This window comes from Suillus fuscotomentosus (genome assembly GCF_016647785.1).
Source record: "Suillus fuscotomentosus strain FC203 chromosome Unknown F5891scaffold_66, whole genome shotgun sequence".
NCBI classification, from domain to species: Eukaryota; Fungi; Basidiomycota; class Agaricomycetes; order Boletales; family Suillaceae; genus Suillus; species Suillus fuscotomentosus.
The window spans coordinates 287,768-304,169 of NW_024539578.1; the positions used below are offsets into that span (position 1 = coordinate 287,768).

The 16,402-nt window shown below is 47.0% G+C and overlaps 4 protein-coding genes across 4 annotated transcripts; 2 read left to right on the forward strand and 2 right to left on the reverse strand.

The window, feature by feature from the left end:
* Window positions 1-4,953: 4,953 nt before the first annotated feature.
* F5891DRAFT_1252031 (uncharacterized protein) lies at window positions 4,954-5,984 on the reverse strand (the record flags this gene model as incomplete). Its single annotated transcript, XM_041369908.1, has 4 exons — window positions 4,954-5,343; window positions 5,401-5,471; window positions 5,522-5,620; window positions 5,744-5,984. The coding sequence occupies 4 exons, from the start codon at window positions 5,982-5,984 to the stop codon at window positions 5,134-5,136; spliced, it is 621 nt and encodes a 206-aa protein (XP_041221067.1). The 3' UTR covers window positions 4,954-5,133.
* Window positions 5,985-7,358: 1,374 nt separating this feature from the next.
* F5891DRAFT_669297 (cytochrome P450) lies at window positions 7,359-9,752 on the forward strand. Its single transcript, XM_041372721.1, has 11 exons — window positions 7,359-7,406; window positions 7,472-7,766; window positions 7,821-8,145; window positions 8,196-8,344; window positions 8,400-8,515; window positions 8,566-8,929; window positions 8,993-9,074; window positions 9,125-9,250; window positions 9,306-9,316; window positions 9,380-9,509; window positions 9,564-9,752. The coding sequence occupies exons 2-11, from the start codon at window positions 7,559-7,561 to the stop codon at window positions 9,643-9,645; spliced, it is 1,593 nt and encodes a 530-aa protein (XP_041221068.1). The 5' UTR covers window positions 7,359-7,406; window positions 7,472-7,558; the 3' UTR covers window positions 9,646-9,752.
* A 1,343-nt stretch (window positions 9,753-11,095) lies between these two features.
* Window positions 11,096-13,648, forward strand: F5891DRAFT_669315 (uncharacterized protein). Its single transcript, XM_041372722.1, has 5 exons — window positions 11,096-11,202; window positions 11,253-11,318; window positions 11,372-11,385; window positions 11,476-12,221; window positions 12,278-13,648. The coding sequence occupies exons 1-5, from the start codon at window positions 11,187-11,189 to the stop codon at window positions 13,533-13,535; spliced, it is 2,100 nt and encodes a 699-aa protein (XP_041221069.1). The 5' UTR covers window positions 11,096-11,186; the 3' UTR covers window positions 13,536-13,648.
* A 260-nt stretch (window positions 13,649-13,908) lies between these two features.
* Window positions 13,909-16,393, reverse strand: F5891DRAFT_1058886 (armadillo beta-catenin plakoglobin). The gene is made up of 12 exons (XM_041362807.1): window positions 16,168-16,393; window positions 16,055-16,107; window positions 15,976-15,995; window positions 15,859-15,924; window positions 15,698-15,802; window positions 15,518-15,650; window positions 15,400-15,401; window positions 15,278-15,334; window positions 15,160-15,207; window positions 14,921-15,112; window positions 14,672-14,870; window positions 13,909-14,568 (listed from the first exon to the last, which is right to left on the reverse strand). The coding sequence occupies exons 1-12, from the start codon at window positions 16,278-16,280 to the stop codon at window positions 14,069-14,071; spliced, it is 1,488 nt and encodes a 495-aa protein (XP_041221070.1). The 5' UTR covers window positions 16,281-16,393; the 3' UTR covers window positions 13,909-14,068.
* Between the last annotated feature and the right edge of the window lie 9 nt (window positions 16,394-16,402).

Consider the following 16,402-nt stretch of genomic DNA (forward strand, 5'->3'; position numbering starts at 1 on the left):
TGATCATGACTTTGTGGCAGTTACTTCAGTTCTAACTTCTATACTGGCTTGCAAACTTTCTGCGGCGTGAGGGCCACTCTTTCCTTCATGTGCCCTCTCATTCCTGTTTGGATGGTGTTATACATATTCTCCGCACATCAAATACGGATCTTGAATCAGGCTGTGATAATTGATGCAAATCGAGCGCGGTGCGCCCTGTATCAGTTCCGTGCTTATCTTTAAATGACATTCTTATGCTATAAATAGACAACGACCGAGGTGAAGGGCTAGAAGATGAGGTGGTGGCATGTGCTTAGGAAACGGAGGAGCAGGGGCATTGGAAGGTGTGTTTGAAGGGGCTGTACAGGCGAGTTTTCTGCTTCGTTTGGACTTTCCTTGTTTTACATTCTAACCTTATTGAACGGCCCCGGAGGTGCTGTCACGTTCAGGCCTGCGAAGCAGAGACTGCTGATGCCCATCGAAAGTCATTGAGAAGGTCATATCACACCGAGACCGTTGTAAGACAAAGTTGTACATTGGATTTTTGATTTAGCGTAAAGGGCCGTGCGTTGGCAGCTGTGTGGCCGAGGTGAGTTATTGTACAATAAAGTACCCCTGGGGTTGAGGCTCGTCGAACAGGTTTTACGACATCAGTTGGTACAGTTTGAAGAGTAATAAATTAGGCTTCATGCAGTCATAACAGTGCGTTCGAGACTTCTTTTTCCGTGTCCTCTCAGCGCTGTCTTAATCTAGAGATAGCATTGTATCTCCACGAGATGTGTCAATCACGGATGCTCAATCAGGATACATCAGGCCGCGCAAACGGATACATACAGCGCTCAATTAGTTTGTCTCTGGCTGCGCAAACTGATGCCTGTCACCACTGCACCAACATCACGTTGCAAATCAAAGATTCTGCACTCACCATTTTTGGCACTCCTATGAGACAACAGTCCGATATTGAGGCAGAGAGCAAGAAGGTGCGCATATATGTTCAAGTTCTTCAATCTCTTGCAGCGTTCAAGTGTTCTGCCCTCGCAACTGCTTGACAACCAACATCCACGCTAAGCGTCCGACGCTAAGGAGTTCATTTGAAAATGCTCACTTTCGGGGTAATCTATGCAGGAACGGATCTCATTTTGGTATTCCAAACACACGATTGTGGTATATCTAACATGAATGTCATTGTCGTACGTCCACTAAGTTCGCCTCTCACCCACACAATTCTCTACCGATATGACTATAGTCTCAGATGATCCCGCTTGGTGGCCGACCATCAATTCAAACCGTACTTTTAGCTATTTTATAGGTTCGTAGAGAGCAGTCGAATTTGATGCTGCCAATGTCTCAATCTAACCTCGACTGCGGTCTCGCAGTTGCCGCCTTCATGGGAGTAACATATGATTGGGGTGAGCATGATGATATCCAAGGACCGCAGATTTCTTACAAGTACTTTTAGCACTTACACTTGGACAAGAGGTATGTCGATGCCTACGACCAGAGTAGTCGTTTTACTGAGAATAGCTTTATAGGTGGAACTGATCTGGGTGAGTCATGTCTGGTGTCAGAGAAACACACATGACAATTCATTTGATTCCAGAGGCAACGCTGGTCCCTAATGACAGTCCTGTATCTCGGCGTATGTACCTTATTTGTCACGGCTGCCATGTTGTTCTGACTTGAAAGTATTTTAGGTGCGCTACCTTGGAATTTTATCTGCTGCGTATGTTCGGAAGGCTACACAATCGGTGCTGTGCTAATTGTCCATCTCTCATAATCAGCATGTACATGTTGGGTATGTCTCAGTACATTCGTTGTCTTTGCTTCTTCTGACCAATGGCATCCAGGGAGTGTTCCGACCATCTTGCTGTCAGACAAAGTAAGTCTTCTGCACATATCACTGCCATTCCCCTCCAATTAACTGTGGTGCCCTGTAGGAGTGGGTGTGGTTCCTTGTTAACTTATTGGTTCACTAATGACTGCCGTGCTATTCTGCCACAGATGTAAGTCCGTTTGGAATGTGCGCTACCCGAGGCTGGTCACTACTGGATCCGTCAGGCTTGATTTCGTACATGGTATGGGATTGGACAATTGTTGTGGCATCTGTAATGCTGTGGGGTAAGCTTGTCAATTGCGAGACCTCAGTGATATTGACTTGACTGAAACATGCTGCAAGTCATCATAATCACTCGGTTGTATGCCATGTATCAGCGATCCAGAAAAATCCTGATTTTCCTCATTGTCACCTTCCTGGCTGTCAACATTTTTGAAAGGGTGGTCACCGTAATGATAACGATGCGAGTTTCAGGGGGTGAGCTCAACTGTGGATGAAAATAAATGTGCATGGGGCTCATTAATGAATACCAGAGGAATTCATTCTCTCCGGCACTTATCAGTGCGAGGTTGACTATCCAGAAAATATCCTACTTCTTATGTCTGCTAGTTGGATACTCAGCACCGCGTGGGAGGTCCTCACACTATGTCTCGCAATCTGGATTGCGGTGAAACACTTCCGCGAAATGCGACAACATTCGGAAGTAGGAATTTTCGAGGACTGTTTCATAGTGTTGATGAAAACTCACATGGTTTACTTTGCGAGGTAAGCTCATGCTGTGATTGTTGTTCCTTTTTACCACTGAAGTGTCGGTCATGGTAGCTTTGTTGCTGTTTCTTGCTTCGAGCTCATTGGTGATTTCACTCCAACATTATTAACGGTATGTCAATCTTTCACTTGCCTATGCACGCTACCACAATTTGTCGTTTCTATAGGCCAATTCCCTGGGCACTCAGATTGTCTTTGGGTTTATTCAGATCTCGGGGGTCGTGCAGACGTTTGTGTTGGGACCGCGCCTGATCCTTGGTGTTCGAGAATACCACGCTAAGCTCGTTGCCGATGCCGACACAGCGACTGGTATGACCTCAATCGCTTTTCAGGAGCGTGTGCATATATCGACTGGCAGTGGTGTGTGATGGTTTGTAAAGTTACTGGCTATTTTGTACTCTAAAAGAGCAGGGAATTTTACTTTTATTCATTCCCACTTTCGTGATGGTGTTTATTTGGTATTCTGAAGTAGATTTCAAGGAGACATACAAAGTTTTCGTCGCAAAGAAGTCCAATGTGGGTTGCTCGCGCAAGCGGAATTTCTGTAAATTCAAGGTGTTAGAAATGTGCTGTGTAAAAACGATATACTGACCTCGGGATCATACATATGCCATTGTCTGATCTGTGTTATATCTACGAGTGTTTGGACTTGCTGGCAATTTTTGAGGACCGAGTTCATTCGGGTGAAAACGGACATGGTATGTTCCTCAGGCATGTCATTCGGCTTCACAGAAAATATTTTCTGTGCGATGCACTAAGGGCTGATAGATTAGCACAATATCAATGTCAATGGACGAGCAACAACATACTGCAAGGACAGCACCTTCAGGAATCCGAGTGAGATGTATAACAGCATGCCTAGAATGCCATGGTAGGACATTGTACATTATTTACAGTTCTTGACCGGTGTCCCTCCAGGCTCCAGCATTGAATTATTTACAGTTAATAACCCGGTTAATAACTCGGTTAATTAACCGCTGTCAAAAATTATTGAATTTTTCACCGCACCCTACTGCAGACCAATCCCAGTCCAAGGCAGACAGTAGAACATTGTGCTTCCAGTGATGGCTTCATGTGCTTCTGTATCCCCTGAGATACCTCAGTTTGAGACTGTCTTTGTTGATACATACGTGAAATACTTGACAGAACACAATGGCAAAAGGATGTGAAATCTACAAAGATCAAAGAAGTCGTTTTTCTTGTCTCCACACTCAGTTACCTTGACTTCCTTACTACAACTATGCTTGCAAAGCATGATAAATCACTCTATAGGGTCATCTATACTGAGGTTGCAACGTCGACTATGTCATAGGTCCATGACTCATGCATGTTGGGATGAGGTGGAAGTCAGCCTGATAGTTTTGTATACTAGTGTCTTCTTGATACCAAGCAGATGACAAACACTTGTGACAGAATGGCCACGTTGGTGTAAAACAGGAATGCAAGCTTTTAAAATTTTAGATCTAGTGATGAGATGGTGTGCGGTGGCATGCTGGAGCATGAATGAGTGCACAATTGAGCCAAAGACTTACGGGGTCCTACCTCAGGCATTTCCGAGATGCAAATTCAACTTTTGTGTTTCTGCATAATTATGCAAAGAGCTGTAAGCAAGAGAAGCCACTTGCTGCACAGCCGCTGGACGAAGTAACCCTACTCTCGGCCCTACCTCGTTTCGGGGTAGAATTCCAATCTTCAACTTACAATCTTCAGCGCTTCAGCCTCAGGCCTCAGGCCTCAACGTTCAACATTCACCTATTCAGTCCTCTGCAACCGCTCCAATCGCTCTCAAAGTTTACCTATAGCACCCACTACCCTGGTGGCCTGTTCGTGCTAGTCATACTCCGGCTGATTGTTCTGCTCGGAGCGCCTGTCAATATTTTATCACTTCTACATACTTGAATTTTTCTTCACGGTAGTAGCCCCTCTCATGCACATATGTATTCTTACAATGTCCAATACAGCATAGTTCAAAAATCATGCACACGGAACATTCCCTTCTCCGATGCTCTCAATTCTCCCAGAGCACCATACACCACAACCTGGAACACTCTCGCACGCACGTTCCAAGTTCAATATCCTCAATCAAAGCCTCAACACCGATGTCATTTTGAGGACATCTTGATCACATCCACGTAAATGTTTGCCAAGTCATGCTACGTCCCGGAGGTGATCTCTGCCACCAGCCAGCTACATCGAGAGATTCACCTCTCACTGTCTCGAACCGCCATCATGTCCACAACCCGACATCAAGCAGCTGATGCTCGACTCCTGCACTATCGCTGATGTTGATGCCTGAATGTCCATTCCTGGGTGCGTTGCTGTCACAATTTTGAACCATGTCGGCTATTTTATATTGGGTGCGCGATTTCCAGACGTTGATAGCCGGACAGGCTGTCGCTCCATAATGATGACATGGATCTTGCTGAGCTGGACTCGATCGCACGCATGCAGGAAGTGGGATGAGCCCATGAGCACTTTATTGCTGATACTACTTGGAACAAGATAACAAGATGCCAAGACGCAGTAGAAGGAGCTGAACAACAAGCAGGAGGTTATAAAAGAGAGGGGAAGTGAAACACTACGAGCAGTAGAGTCAGGACACCCATGAATGATGCTAACTCCCAGAGAAGGACCTCTGGTGATTCATACCAGAGTCCGATATAGAAATTGATGAGGAGGAGTGCACAAGCGAGCCAACAATGTACGTATGTGATGCACTGCTGCACAAAAAACCCAGGCAATTTGCCTTCAGAGGAGAGTGTCTGCATCAATATTACGTAAACATTACCATAACAAGAAAAGAATTTAAAATTGCGTACAAGCAAACCACCAGGCCCCAAATGGAAAAGACGTTCAAGTTTATACTGGTTAAGCAAGCCGGTGATAAAACCTATATGAATTGCATTAAAAAAATGAGTATACAAGCATATAGGCACGTACAAGAAGCAGCGAGATATAACCCAACTACACTAGCTGGGAGTGCATCAGTCCTCGGTTTTTGTCGACATGTCTCTTTGAGATTCGGATGGGAAAGGAGTACTCGTTAAAAAATCAATTGTTTTCACATTTCTTATATACCAGCAGGCATACTTTATCAACATATGACTAATCTTAATTAATAGAACACTTCTCGATCGAGCTTCTTCCTTAGTATCTCCGCACATCGTATCGCCGAGAATTCAGGACCACGCGTATGATGAATGTTAGCATCTGGTTCTATCGTGATCATATCGTACGGGACCCTAATAGCCGGTTCAAGCTCTAGCTGTGCCTCTCTGGCGGCGAGAGAGAATATTGCAATCGTGTCACCCTCTGAATGAGGGTCATTTCTGTTCGACGTGTAGATGAATGTTTCAAGGAAGGATGCGTTGGGTTCGGGTAGCAGAATTTCCGCTGCCAACATGGTATCCGGTATCGGTAATGCAGACAGTGTGAACAGAGGTAAGACGAGTAGGGGGCACCGGAAGCAGCGGGAAGGTATGTACAGCTGCAAGCTTTGAGGTGAGTTCCAGTAGCGTATAAAGGGTATTTCCTGTTATGACAATCAACAAGGTTTTAAGAGTAGAGGTTAGTGACACCTCGAGCTGCGATATGTCGTGGGCCACCGCCTGCTTCAAAGTCTATGTGATCGCGAATGGAATGAGGGATTTATCGAACGGATGAGATGCGATCCATGACGGATGGTGGCCAACGATTGTTCGAGCTAGAAGGTTAAGAGTCGGAGATCCTGTCGACGGTACTGGATCAAAGAACAATATTACACAGGCCTCCTGAGGCGTAGCATGAACGTGCAGCATTCCATGTTAGGCGGCGGCGGAATTGATTGGCATGGCCGTTCAAAACATCGAGCGGAGTTTAAACACCGGCCATTTTCCTGCGAGCAGCTATATTGGTGATGAAGACCTGGAGAAGCAGCGCTTCTAGAGTCACTAATGAAAACATACCTTTGAATTGGCGTCATCATTACCGACCTGCTTCCAGGTTAACATTGATGTATCACACTCCTGTATTCAAGGCGATAGCACGTCAGGAGAAGGCGGGTGTCCACGCGGGTAAATTCAAGTCGTTGACCCCAACACATTCCTTCGTGTCCGAATTGAGTTTGCTATTTGCCATGGTGGCAAGAAGGACACGCCTTTGGTCGTCTATTTTCCGATCAACAGTGTCTACAGTAGCAAGTCACGGAACACAATCTGGTCCTTCGTTCGTCTCCGCAAATAGATACAGCGTGTCTCTTCGGTTCTGGAGCTTCAAGGACGGTCCGCGCTAACGCCAAACCCTGACAACTATTGAATGTAGTTGCATACGCAAGTCTGAGTGAAAATTGTCTGTCCACGACGAGCGGTTTGGATGGAACGAAAAGTTTATGCGTGGGATGCAGTGGCTTTCAAACGTATTGAGAAGTTGGACTTCAACGAATTGACGATGCAGTGCAGCGTGATGGACGTAATTGCACCCGATCCCGGCTCTCATGCTTAATATATACATAGATAGGACGGGCCGGCCTATTCCGAAAAGCCAATCGTGCAGGCACAGAAGTCCGAGCCAGACAGAAGAAGTTCTGTCTTACGTTACGTTGCACGTAACTTCAAGTTTTCTGGAGCTTTTGCAATTGGGAGCCGAAGTGTTTTGGAAGGGTAACGGGGACCTGCGCCAGCCGGCCGTCATATGACTGTACAGCCCTACCGTCGAACATCTCGAATGCATCGCGGCATATGGTACGGTACGGGTAGTACCTGTAAGCCTACCTCAAACTATACGGTTACGGTGAACAACCCTAGCCGACTCCGATTCCTGGCTCGACTGAGTTGAAACTAGTAGACTCGTGAGTCGTCACAAGTCTAACCGCTGACCGCTATAGCTTATTTCCTTCTAACATGTTGCTTGTAGATTCATTTTGATTTAAATACGAGATGTCTTACTCTTATCCGATCATTCGATCCACACACCCGCTCTTGAATCATTTGCCACTAGACCATGTTGACAATCACCAACATTAACTATCTGGACCTACTATGCCTTACCGGTGTTACAATTGGAGTCTATCTGGTAAAGCAGGTGGTCATCAAGAAGAATCCTGCACCATACCCACCTGGTCCCCGGGGGTGGCCTCTCATTGGCAATATTTTAGATATGCCTCACATCAAGCCCTGGCTTACATTTAGTGTGTGGGGTCAGAAGTATGGTCAGTACCTCCCCTTTCCAACCTGAAAGTCATTTTCAAACCTCTTTTCTTCAGGTGATATCACGCATATCAGGGTTCTGGGTCGCCACATCATTGTGCTGAACTCTGTCAAGACCGCAATGGAAATGATGGACAAAAAAAGCATTGTGTACTCTGACCGTCCTGTTCTTCCTATGTGTGGCGAACTTGTTGGCTGGAAGGATTCTTTGCCCTTCCTTCCTTATGGTGACCCTTTTCGCCAGCAACGCAAGAAATTACATCGCATCATCGGCAGTCGTGCTGCAGTGAGCGTATACAATGAGGTTGTGGAGGTTGAGACTCGTCGATTCCTGCAGCGTGTGCTTGCAAAATCCGATCGACTGCAGGAGCATGTCCGACAGTATGCATTATTTATCCTCGCAGTGACACAATCTTAAATTTTCACTATAGCACTGTTGGCGCTATCATTCTGCGCATCTCTCATGGTTACGAAGTGAAAGAGAAAAATGATCCCTTTGTTGACCTTGCAGACCGCGTTACAAGCCATGTCTCGCAGGCCACAGCTCCCGGTGCCTTTATGGTTGATATTTTACCATTTTGTAAGCTATATTATTCTGACGTTTTCATCGACTTTTGATGACCTGATAATTCTAGTGGCAAAGGTCCCCGCGTGGTTCCCCGGGGCTGGCTTCAAGCGCATAGCACGTGAATGGCATGAGACCCTCGAAGAGATGGTTTCTGCACCCCACAAGCTCGTCAAGGACCAGATGGTGACCAATTTGCAGTATTGTAATTATACATAGAAGTTCAATTTTTACAGGTTGCTGGCATCGCCCCTGTGTCTTTTACCTCGAATCTTTTGGAAGGCGGCGATCTGTCTGCGGAGGAGGAACACGTCGTGAAATGGTCTGCTTTTTCCATAAACGTTGGTGGTACCGACACGGTTCGTCCTTCTCTACAACATCTTCTGAGAGTACCAAACCTATTTCCTCAGAGTGTTTCCGCAATATACTCGCTTTTTCTAGCTATGACACTTTTCCCTGATGTGCAGAAGAAAGCTCAGGCTGAAATAGATGCGGTTGTTGGTCCTGACCGTCTTCCCTCCTTCGCCGATCGCGACTCCCTCCCTTATACTGAGGCTCTTGTCAAAGAAGTCCTGCGCTGGAACGTTATCCTTTCCACTGGTATGTGAATATCGATCATAACATTATTTATTTACCGACTGGCAATGGGTATCTCAATGACAGGTTTTCCTCACTGTGTGGCTGAAGATGATATCCATAACGGGTACTATATTCCAAAAGGCTCCTTAGTACTACCTAACATTTGGTTAGTGCTCCTCTTCGATTGATGAACAACAATACTCATAATTGCGACAGGTTGATGCTCAACGATCCACAGACATATACTAACCCCTCTCAATTCAATCCTGAACGCTTCTTGGCTAAGGATGGAAATGACCCTGAGATGGATCCTCGTACGGTGTGTTTTGGCTTCGGTAGACGGTAAGCACGAAATTGATTCTGAATCTGATTGAAAAGCTAACTTTCTGCTCCGCAGTATTTGCCCAGGTATATCCAACTCGCATCAATTAACTAACAATATTCTGACATCTACTTTCTTTTGATGTACAGGCCTCCACCTTGCTGATGCTTCCGTTTGGATATCTGCTGCAATGTCACTAGCCGTATTCGATATCTCCAAGGTTGTTGAGAATGGTGTTGAGATCACCCCCGAGGTTGAACCCTTACCAGGTACGGTCAGGTATGTCGCACATCTTGTCGTGTCTGGGGCAGGTCTGGATTGACACGCTTCAAGCCATCCCAAACCGTTCAGGTGTTCCATCAAGCCTCGCTCTGCAACTGCCCTCGAGCTTATTGGACAAGATGCTAACTACTAAGCTCACGATGGTGATACCGGAGAAATACACGTGAATATGAATACTTGGCATGCGTCGTAATTTGTATGTTACACTCAAGAGTTGTGCAATATGATTTTTTAGAGTTCGCACCGGAAATCATTTGCTTCTGCGGAACTTTTGTGAGGACGAACGAGTCTATGTCATATACCAGCCGGTATTAGCATGGAGTACTGATTATGTGGCATTCTAGGAACGTTTATATGAGAGGAGAGTTGACTTTGAGTGAACTTAGGAATCGAGAGACGAGGAAACGTTTTCTTAATGCGAGCTCTTACGACGCGAGGAGTGGGTATGAATCACATCCGGGTCGTGGGCTGCCCGTTCCAGGTCTAGATGTTCTGCACCGGCTATGATGTCTGTTACGTCCGCTCCCGGGGCGAATAGGGGCTGGTGCGAGGATAACAGGGAGCTAAGTGTCATTCAAAATTTGCTGTGCTATGGCACACCCACCTGGGTATAATGCATACAGATAATTATAACACTGTCCTGGCGTCTATCGTGAGTGGGACTCCAGATCAATTGGCTCGGCTAACATCTCTCACCTGCTGTCTTTGCGAGTCGCTAGGTCGCAGTCTGATGCTCCAAGAAACAGAAACGCGAAATGATATTGCTGTTACCATTGTTCTACAAGAGTATTGTGTCTACGACCGAGGCAGATATAGTTCTGAGCAGTTTGGGCGAAGGCACGCAGCGCCTCCAGGTCCAGAGCTGCGAGGGTGGGAGGGAAAAGGAAATCATCGCGGATCTCCTGAGTCAGGGAATGTGTGCAGTCTGGACCACTGGAGGGGAAGAGCGGTGAGCGAGATCGAGTGTTTCGAATGAGATTTCGCGTGTTTGAAAAGGGAGCGGCGGGTGGGGGAAAAGAAGGAGCACGTCGTTGAAGACGACTGATACGAGAGGAGGCGTTGTCGCAGTACGAAGGCTTTGTAGCGCTGTGTGGGCGGGCCGCCGCCGCCGCCGCCGCCACCGAAGTTACTATTACCAAACCTGAATTTGAAATTATCTCACAACTCAGTCCTACACCAGTACTTGGTACACACTCAGGCTGCCTCTTCAGGTACCTGACACAGATGTGGAATATACTCCATTTCGAACTCTCAGTTCACCGGCCGCATCAGTATCGCAGGAGGAACGAAGCAAGCGTAGGCAAGAGAAGTTCGACGGCCTCGTCACATGGTATCTTGATGCTATCGTACAATCCTTTCCGGTCTTATTTCAGAACTCTCTTCTTCTCTTTGGGATTGCTCTTGGCACCAATTTGTGGTACGAGCAGGCGAGCATCGCCTGGGTCGTCATCGGAATGACGGTCTTCGGATTTCTGTTTCATTCCCTGACTGTGATGGCGTGTTTGGTATCTCCCGCTTGTCCATTTCAGACACCGGTATCAACGTTATTACACGTGTTGCGCATCGACAGTATGATCATTTTTCCGAATTCTGGTGGTCGCCCCGGTCTGAATCAACATTGCAGGTGCTCTGAACCTGGGATTCAAAGGAGCTTTCTGTTATGTCCAGTGGTTCATGACGTCACTGCAAGGTGAGTTATGTCTTCTTTCATGTGCACAGGTTTTGATCGTTTCATGTCAGGAGTGCTGGGACGACTGCTTAGTATTATCAGATCGGGATGGACCCGATTGTCTGAAGTATTTAGAGGTGACGGTCTTATCTACTATTACAAAGATACTTGGAGCTCATTCGCTCCCTAGGCCCTGTGCATGCGGTAGGTATATTCACACGCCGATCTCTTCAGCAGTTAATCACTAGGCTTCATAACCGGCTGTGTTCTTTGGTTCTGCGTTCTTCAACAAAGGTGGTAAACTCAGAGGCACAACCACTCGGCCAGGATCTGGATGTTTTGGCTGAGAATAATAACATCCTTAACCTCGACCTCCCTGACATACCCACCAGCGATCTCGAAGCGCCTAGTGTCAAGTGGCTACTCGAGACGTCTACGGATCCTGAAGTATTTCTCGCTGCTGCCCGTCTTGTCCCGCAGGTCGAATGGCCCCTGGATGTTGATGTTTCAGACATGCTGCATCAACTATTTGATATTCTCAGGAGCTGCGTCGACATTCAAGGATACATCATACCATCATTGAAGGAGAAGGCCTCGGCATGTGCAATGGCTCTGATTCATTTATACTATGGATGTGTTCTTCAGGCATATCCTGACGATGGCGATTTTATTGTCCACGGGAGACCAGACTTTGATGTGCTTCTTGACATTTTCCCAGGCATGTACACAGCGGACCGGACGGTGTGTAGCACGACTATGAACTTTTGTCAACCAGATGGCAATACGTGGCATATTTCTTGGTCAGAGGTTTGCCCTGACTCCGTCCCTGAGTGGCTGTCACATGTTCTTCCTTATCACTTTGTTACTGGGCGAGTGAATGAAGACATAGAAAACCTCGCGATAAAAGTGATGTCAAAATTGCTATCATCCCCATCTCCATCCTCCCTGTCAGATCAGATTCTAGCCAATTGCATTATTCTTGCTTGCGTCATGGTCGGGGCTCAGGTTGACAAGAAGGCCATTGTTCGGATTGATAAAAGGTGCCATCGGCTCATTTTGTAGTCTATCTGCCATGATTAACAAAGAGATCGTGTAGCTCTGCTCTGCCTCTACTCAGCGAGTCTCTTTTGGTGCAGTTCCAAAAGGCTCTCTGGGCATGGGATGGAGGCGAGCTCGACAATGATAGGACAGGAGTCGTACGCCGAACATGGAAGCTGCTTGATATTATTTGTCGAATCGTCGAGCTTGCTAGATATTCATATCGTCCTTTATTCCACACCATGCGGAACCTGGACGTATGCAAGAAGATTTATTCACGAGCGAGATCATCCGAACAAAACGATGCCTCGGCTTTGTTGGCAGCTCTGCGAAATGCACTGCACTTCACGCTTGCTGCTGCCAGCATTTCTCGGGACCCTGCCCAGGTATGGAATCGGCTTTTTGGGGAAGCCCTATCCTACTCGCCAGAGGATATCGACTGGATAGTGGACTACTTTGACTTCATATATTACGACGACCACGAAGCGGCATATGACGTCCTTTTGCTACTGGGTAGTATGGGGGTGTGCTGCAGCCCTGCTAAACAACATCTGTTCATCGAGAGGCTCATCGCCTGTATGGATAGTAATATGCCTCTCCATTTACGCCATGCTGCTCTTCGCGCTGCTCACAGTGCCCAAGAACAAATTGCCTCAATCGATGCCATCGATGATGCGAGGCTACGGGACACAGTTTTGACCAAGCTCTCCCCTGCTATTTTATCCGTGCTTTGTCCGCACCCAGTTACAACACCCACCAATGATGATCTCAACCTCTTTTCCAATTATGACCGCGACTTGTGCTATCTCGAACTGGTCTGTGCCCTCGCGAGGAATCCCGACTGGCACCCCCATTTGTCTGGGGATTGCCATATTGATCGGTGCATCAGCATGATTCCAAGGTACTGCAATTCCGAATCACCCACACAGCATGCCTTTTACATAGCTTGTATCCTCCTCCAAATCATACCTGAACAGACATCGATCACAACGCTCGATTCTGTTGCAAAGCAGCAGTGGCGGGACGTGATGAGAAGCGCATGGGATGATCCTCCATATACCATTAACAACGCGTGCTGTTTCAAGCCCCTTCTTGTCCTTGTGGATGGCACAAAGAAGTATATGCAGATTGCTTCGAAATCTGATCTCGACCAGCTCATTAGAAATGTGGATGAGTTTGTCGAAACGTTGGAGCGGAACATGCAAGAGGAGATGGGACTGGAGATACAAGATTCAGAGCAGGTAGAGGGGATCATCATTGCTGCGAAGGAGTTGAGGACTGCAGCCAGCAAGATGTTGGAGAGATTTGGTCGGTAATTGTTAGTTCTCTAACCATGACTTGCATGCTGCGTTAGAGTCTTGGAATAGAGTAAGTTACGGGCAGTATATGCACGGAAGTGGGGAGTCTCAATGAAATCAATACTGAACCATCAGCCATCTCTGACTTGGTAGATGCTTGCAAAGCGTGAGGAACAATGGGCATGAGATGCAAATATCTGGGAAACCGGCATCTAAATGTCGACTGGGAAGGGAAGTTGTTCCACGGGGACAACATTAGACAAGGTTCTGCGCTCAGCTGCCCCGGTCACATCCATTCGTCGATATGCGCACGAAGACAAAGATGGGGTGACAGATCACAATCGCCTGTTTTTGGCAGCGGCCGTTACAATTAACCAAGTCGTAGCCCCAATTTAAAAGTTCGAGCACTAGTAATTGGTAGTATTATGGTGTATGTACATCCCAACTAGACCACATGGCACTGATGAGCCATTATTATTCACGATTAACACAACTCTCGGAGACACATTAAATTAGCAGAATAAGTGTTCCCAAATCAGAGATAGTATCTGTCACCTGTAAAAGGGTTCATGGCAAGCTGTGATCATATGCGTTTTCTTACCGATTTGACCCATGCCAGGCTCTACGATCCAGACTCTCCTCCCGTCCCCTTCGCTCTGGCCCTCGCCTTTTTCATTGTAATGTTCAAGCCATGCTTCACGGAGACCTTCATCGACGGCACCAGTCACAATCTTGACCTCCGGAAAGGCCCGCTGAAGTACAGTGACACCACCAGTGCGGGCAATGAGGAAAGTTACAAAGATGATATGGTCTTGCTGGACTCCATGATCTAATAGTGTCCGAATCGCCATGAATGCTGAGGCAGCGGTGCCTATTTGAGCATCTAGCAAAAATACCCATGCATCGACGGCTAGATGTCGTTCTCGCAGGCATTTGGGAAGCATTACATGTAGAAGTAGTGGCTCTCCAGTATTAGCGTCGGATTGCACCAGAAGGGAGCCAATTGCAACGTCACTAAGAACGCGCTGCAATCCCTTCGTTAGAGGTCCACCTCTGGACCGATTGATTAGTGCAGAAATTGGTTGAACCACTGAAACGTACGAGCGTATGATGGAGACACCGCAGATGTTCTAGACAGCTCTTAAGCCAGACACTCAAATTCTCAGCGAAATGATCTACCTTGACGTCAAGTTCCTTGCCGGTGCAATCTAGTCCTATTGGTGTCGTGACCGTCTTAGGTCTGTGAGGAAGATGTTCCATCGCTTTCTCGATCAAGAATGTTGCCAGTCGGTCTACGAAGAATATAAAGTCCTGGCGGTTCGATGCCTCATCACGAAGAATGGTATATATACCCTTCACCCAGAAGCATAAGCAACGACTCTCATTGAGGGTGGGGGACAGACCTTTAACTGTGGTGTTTGCGGGAGCACTATAAGGTTCTTGGACACCGGGTTACCGTCTGACGTACTCAAGCAACACCCAACTGATTGAGAAACCATGTGTTTCCGAAAGTGTCTCGCGCGTTCTGTCATTTGACGTCGAATGTGGGTCGTTATCAAATCAATGGCAACAGCGTTGTTTGACCCCGGAACGACCTGAAAACAATGGTACGTCGAAACAATTGAAACACACGTCTACTCACAATGTCTGCATGGCGAGCGGTTGGCAAAACGAAGTTATCAAACGCGGGCTGACATAGCGAAGATATCTAGGCGTGAGCGATGGTTACCATGACACATAATCCTGGCAGAGAAGAATACGTACTGCTCGATGACCCCATCAACACTTCTTCCACGTTCCTTGACGTCCGTTGTATTCTCCGGGCGAGCATCCAATCTGAGTCACATTGCACAAACACCTGTTTAACGGTGAGACACTATACAACTGGCTGAATGATGGGGTACCTTGAGTCATATAAAGAGCGTAAGTCTGGATGGTGCAAAGCCAATTATACCTTCCGCTGAAACATGTGTTTGGCATCAGCATCCATGGATCGTGACAGGAAGGAGTCAGACACCGACTTATTATGATAGCTGCACCATACAAATACTTCGCTTCGCCTAACCGCTGATGTTCGGCAAACGAGTAAACGGGAATATTGGTCTGTCGACACGCCTTCAAGTCCGCGAGGCACTAGGAAAGATTCGGTAAAGAATTTAGACATAAATGAACGTACGGACAGCAGCAAACATAGGCATGTCAATGGCATCCGGGTGGTCAAAGTCGAATCGATTCGCATGCGCCAGCGCAACCTCTTCTGCGGTATGTCGCTTGTAAAAGCTGTCCTAAGCAGTGGACACTGTCACCTGTGAACTCTCTTGATATTTTTTGTATTACTGACCTGGGAGAGGATAACGACAGTCGGTACTGAGCCCAATGAACGAACGATTTGCTGAGCAACATGTGTCTGCCATCGCCTAATTCATCTTTCCGAACTTCTCTCGGCTTGCATTCTCACCTTCCCACTTGCCGATCCACCTGGATCCATTTGTCAGGTTGACAAAATGCAAGACTGCACAATACGTAGTCACACTCACCAGCTATGCCGATCACGAACGCGTCGGAAATGGGTAGGCCGTTTTCCCCGTACCTGTCAGTGACACGTATGTGAGGCATTGAACGACAACAAAAAGCCAGTACGAAAAGTTACCAAGGAGGTCTTCCGTGAGACTTCAAGAGGATGTTCTTCTTCGACTGGTGCGATTCCAAAGAGTGTTGACTTTCGTCATCGAAAAACTGATGAGAGTAATCTTCTGCAAGCATCGCAGTGCACGGGACAAGTTGCAAGATAATCGATCGACGGGAACCAGAAGGCAGGGAACTGGGTGTATTAAGGTGTTCGGCTATGATGGGCCAGTCTACAGAACGTGATGCATCTGAATCTG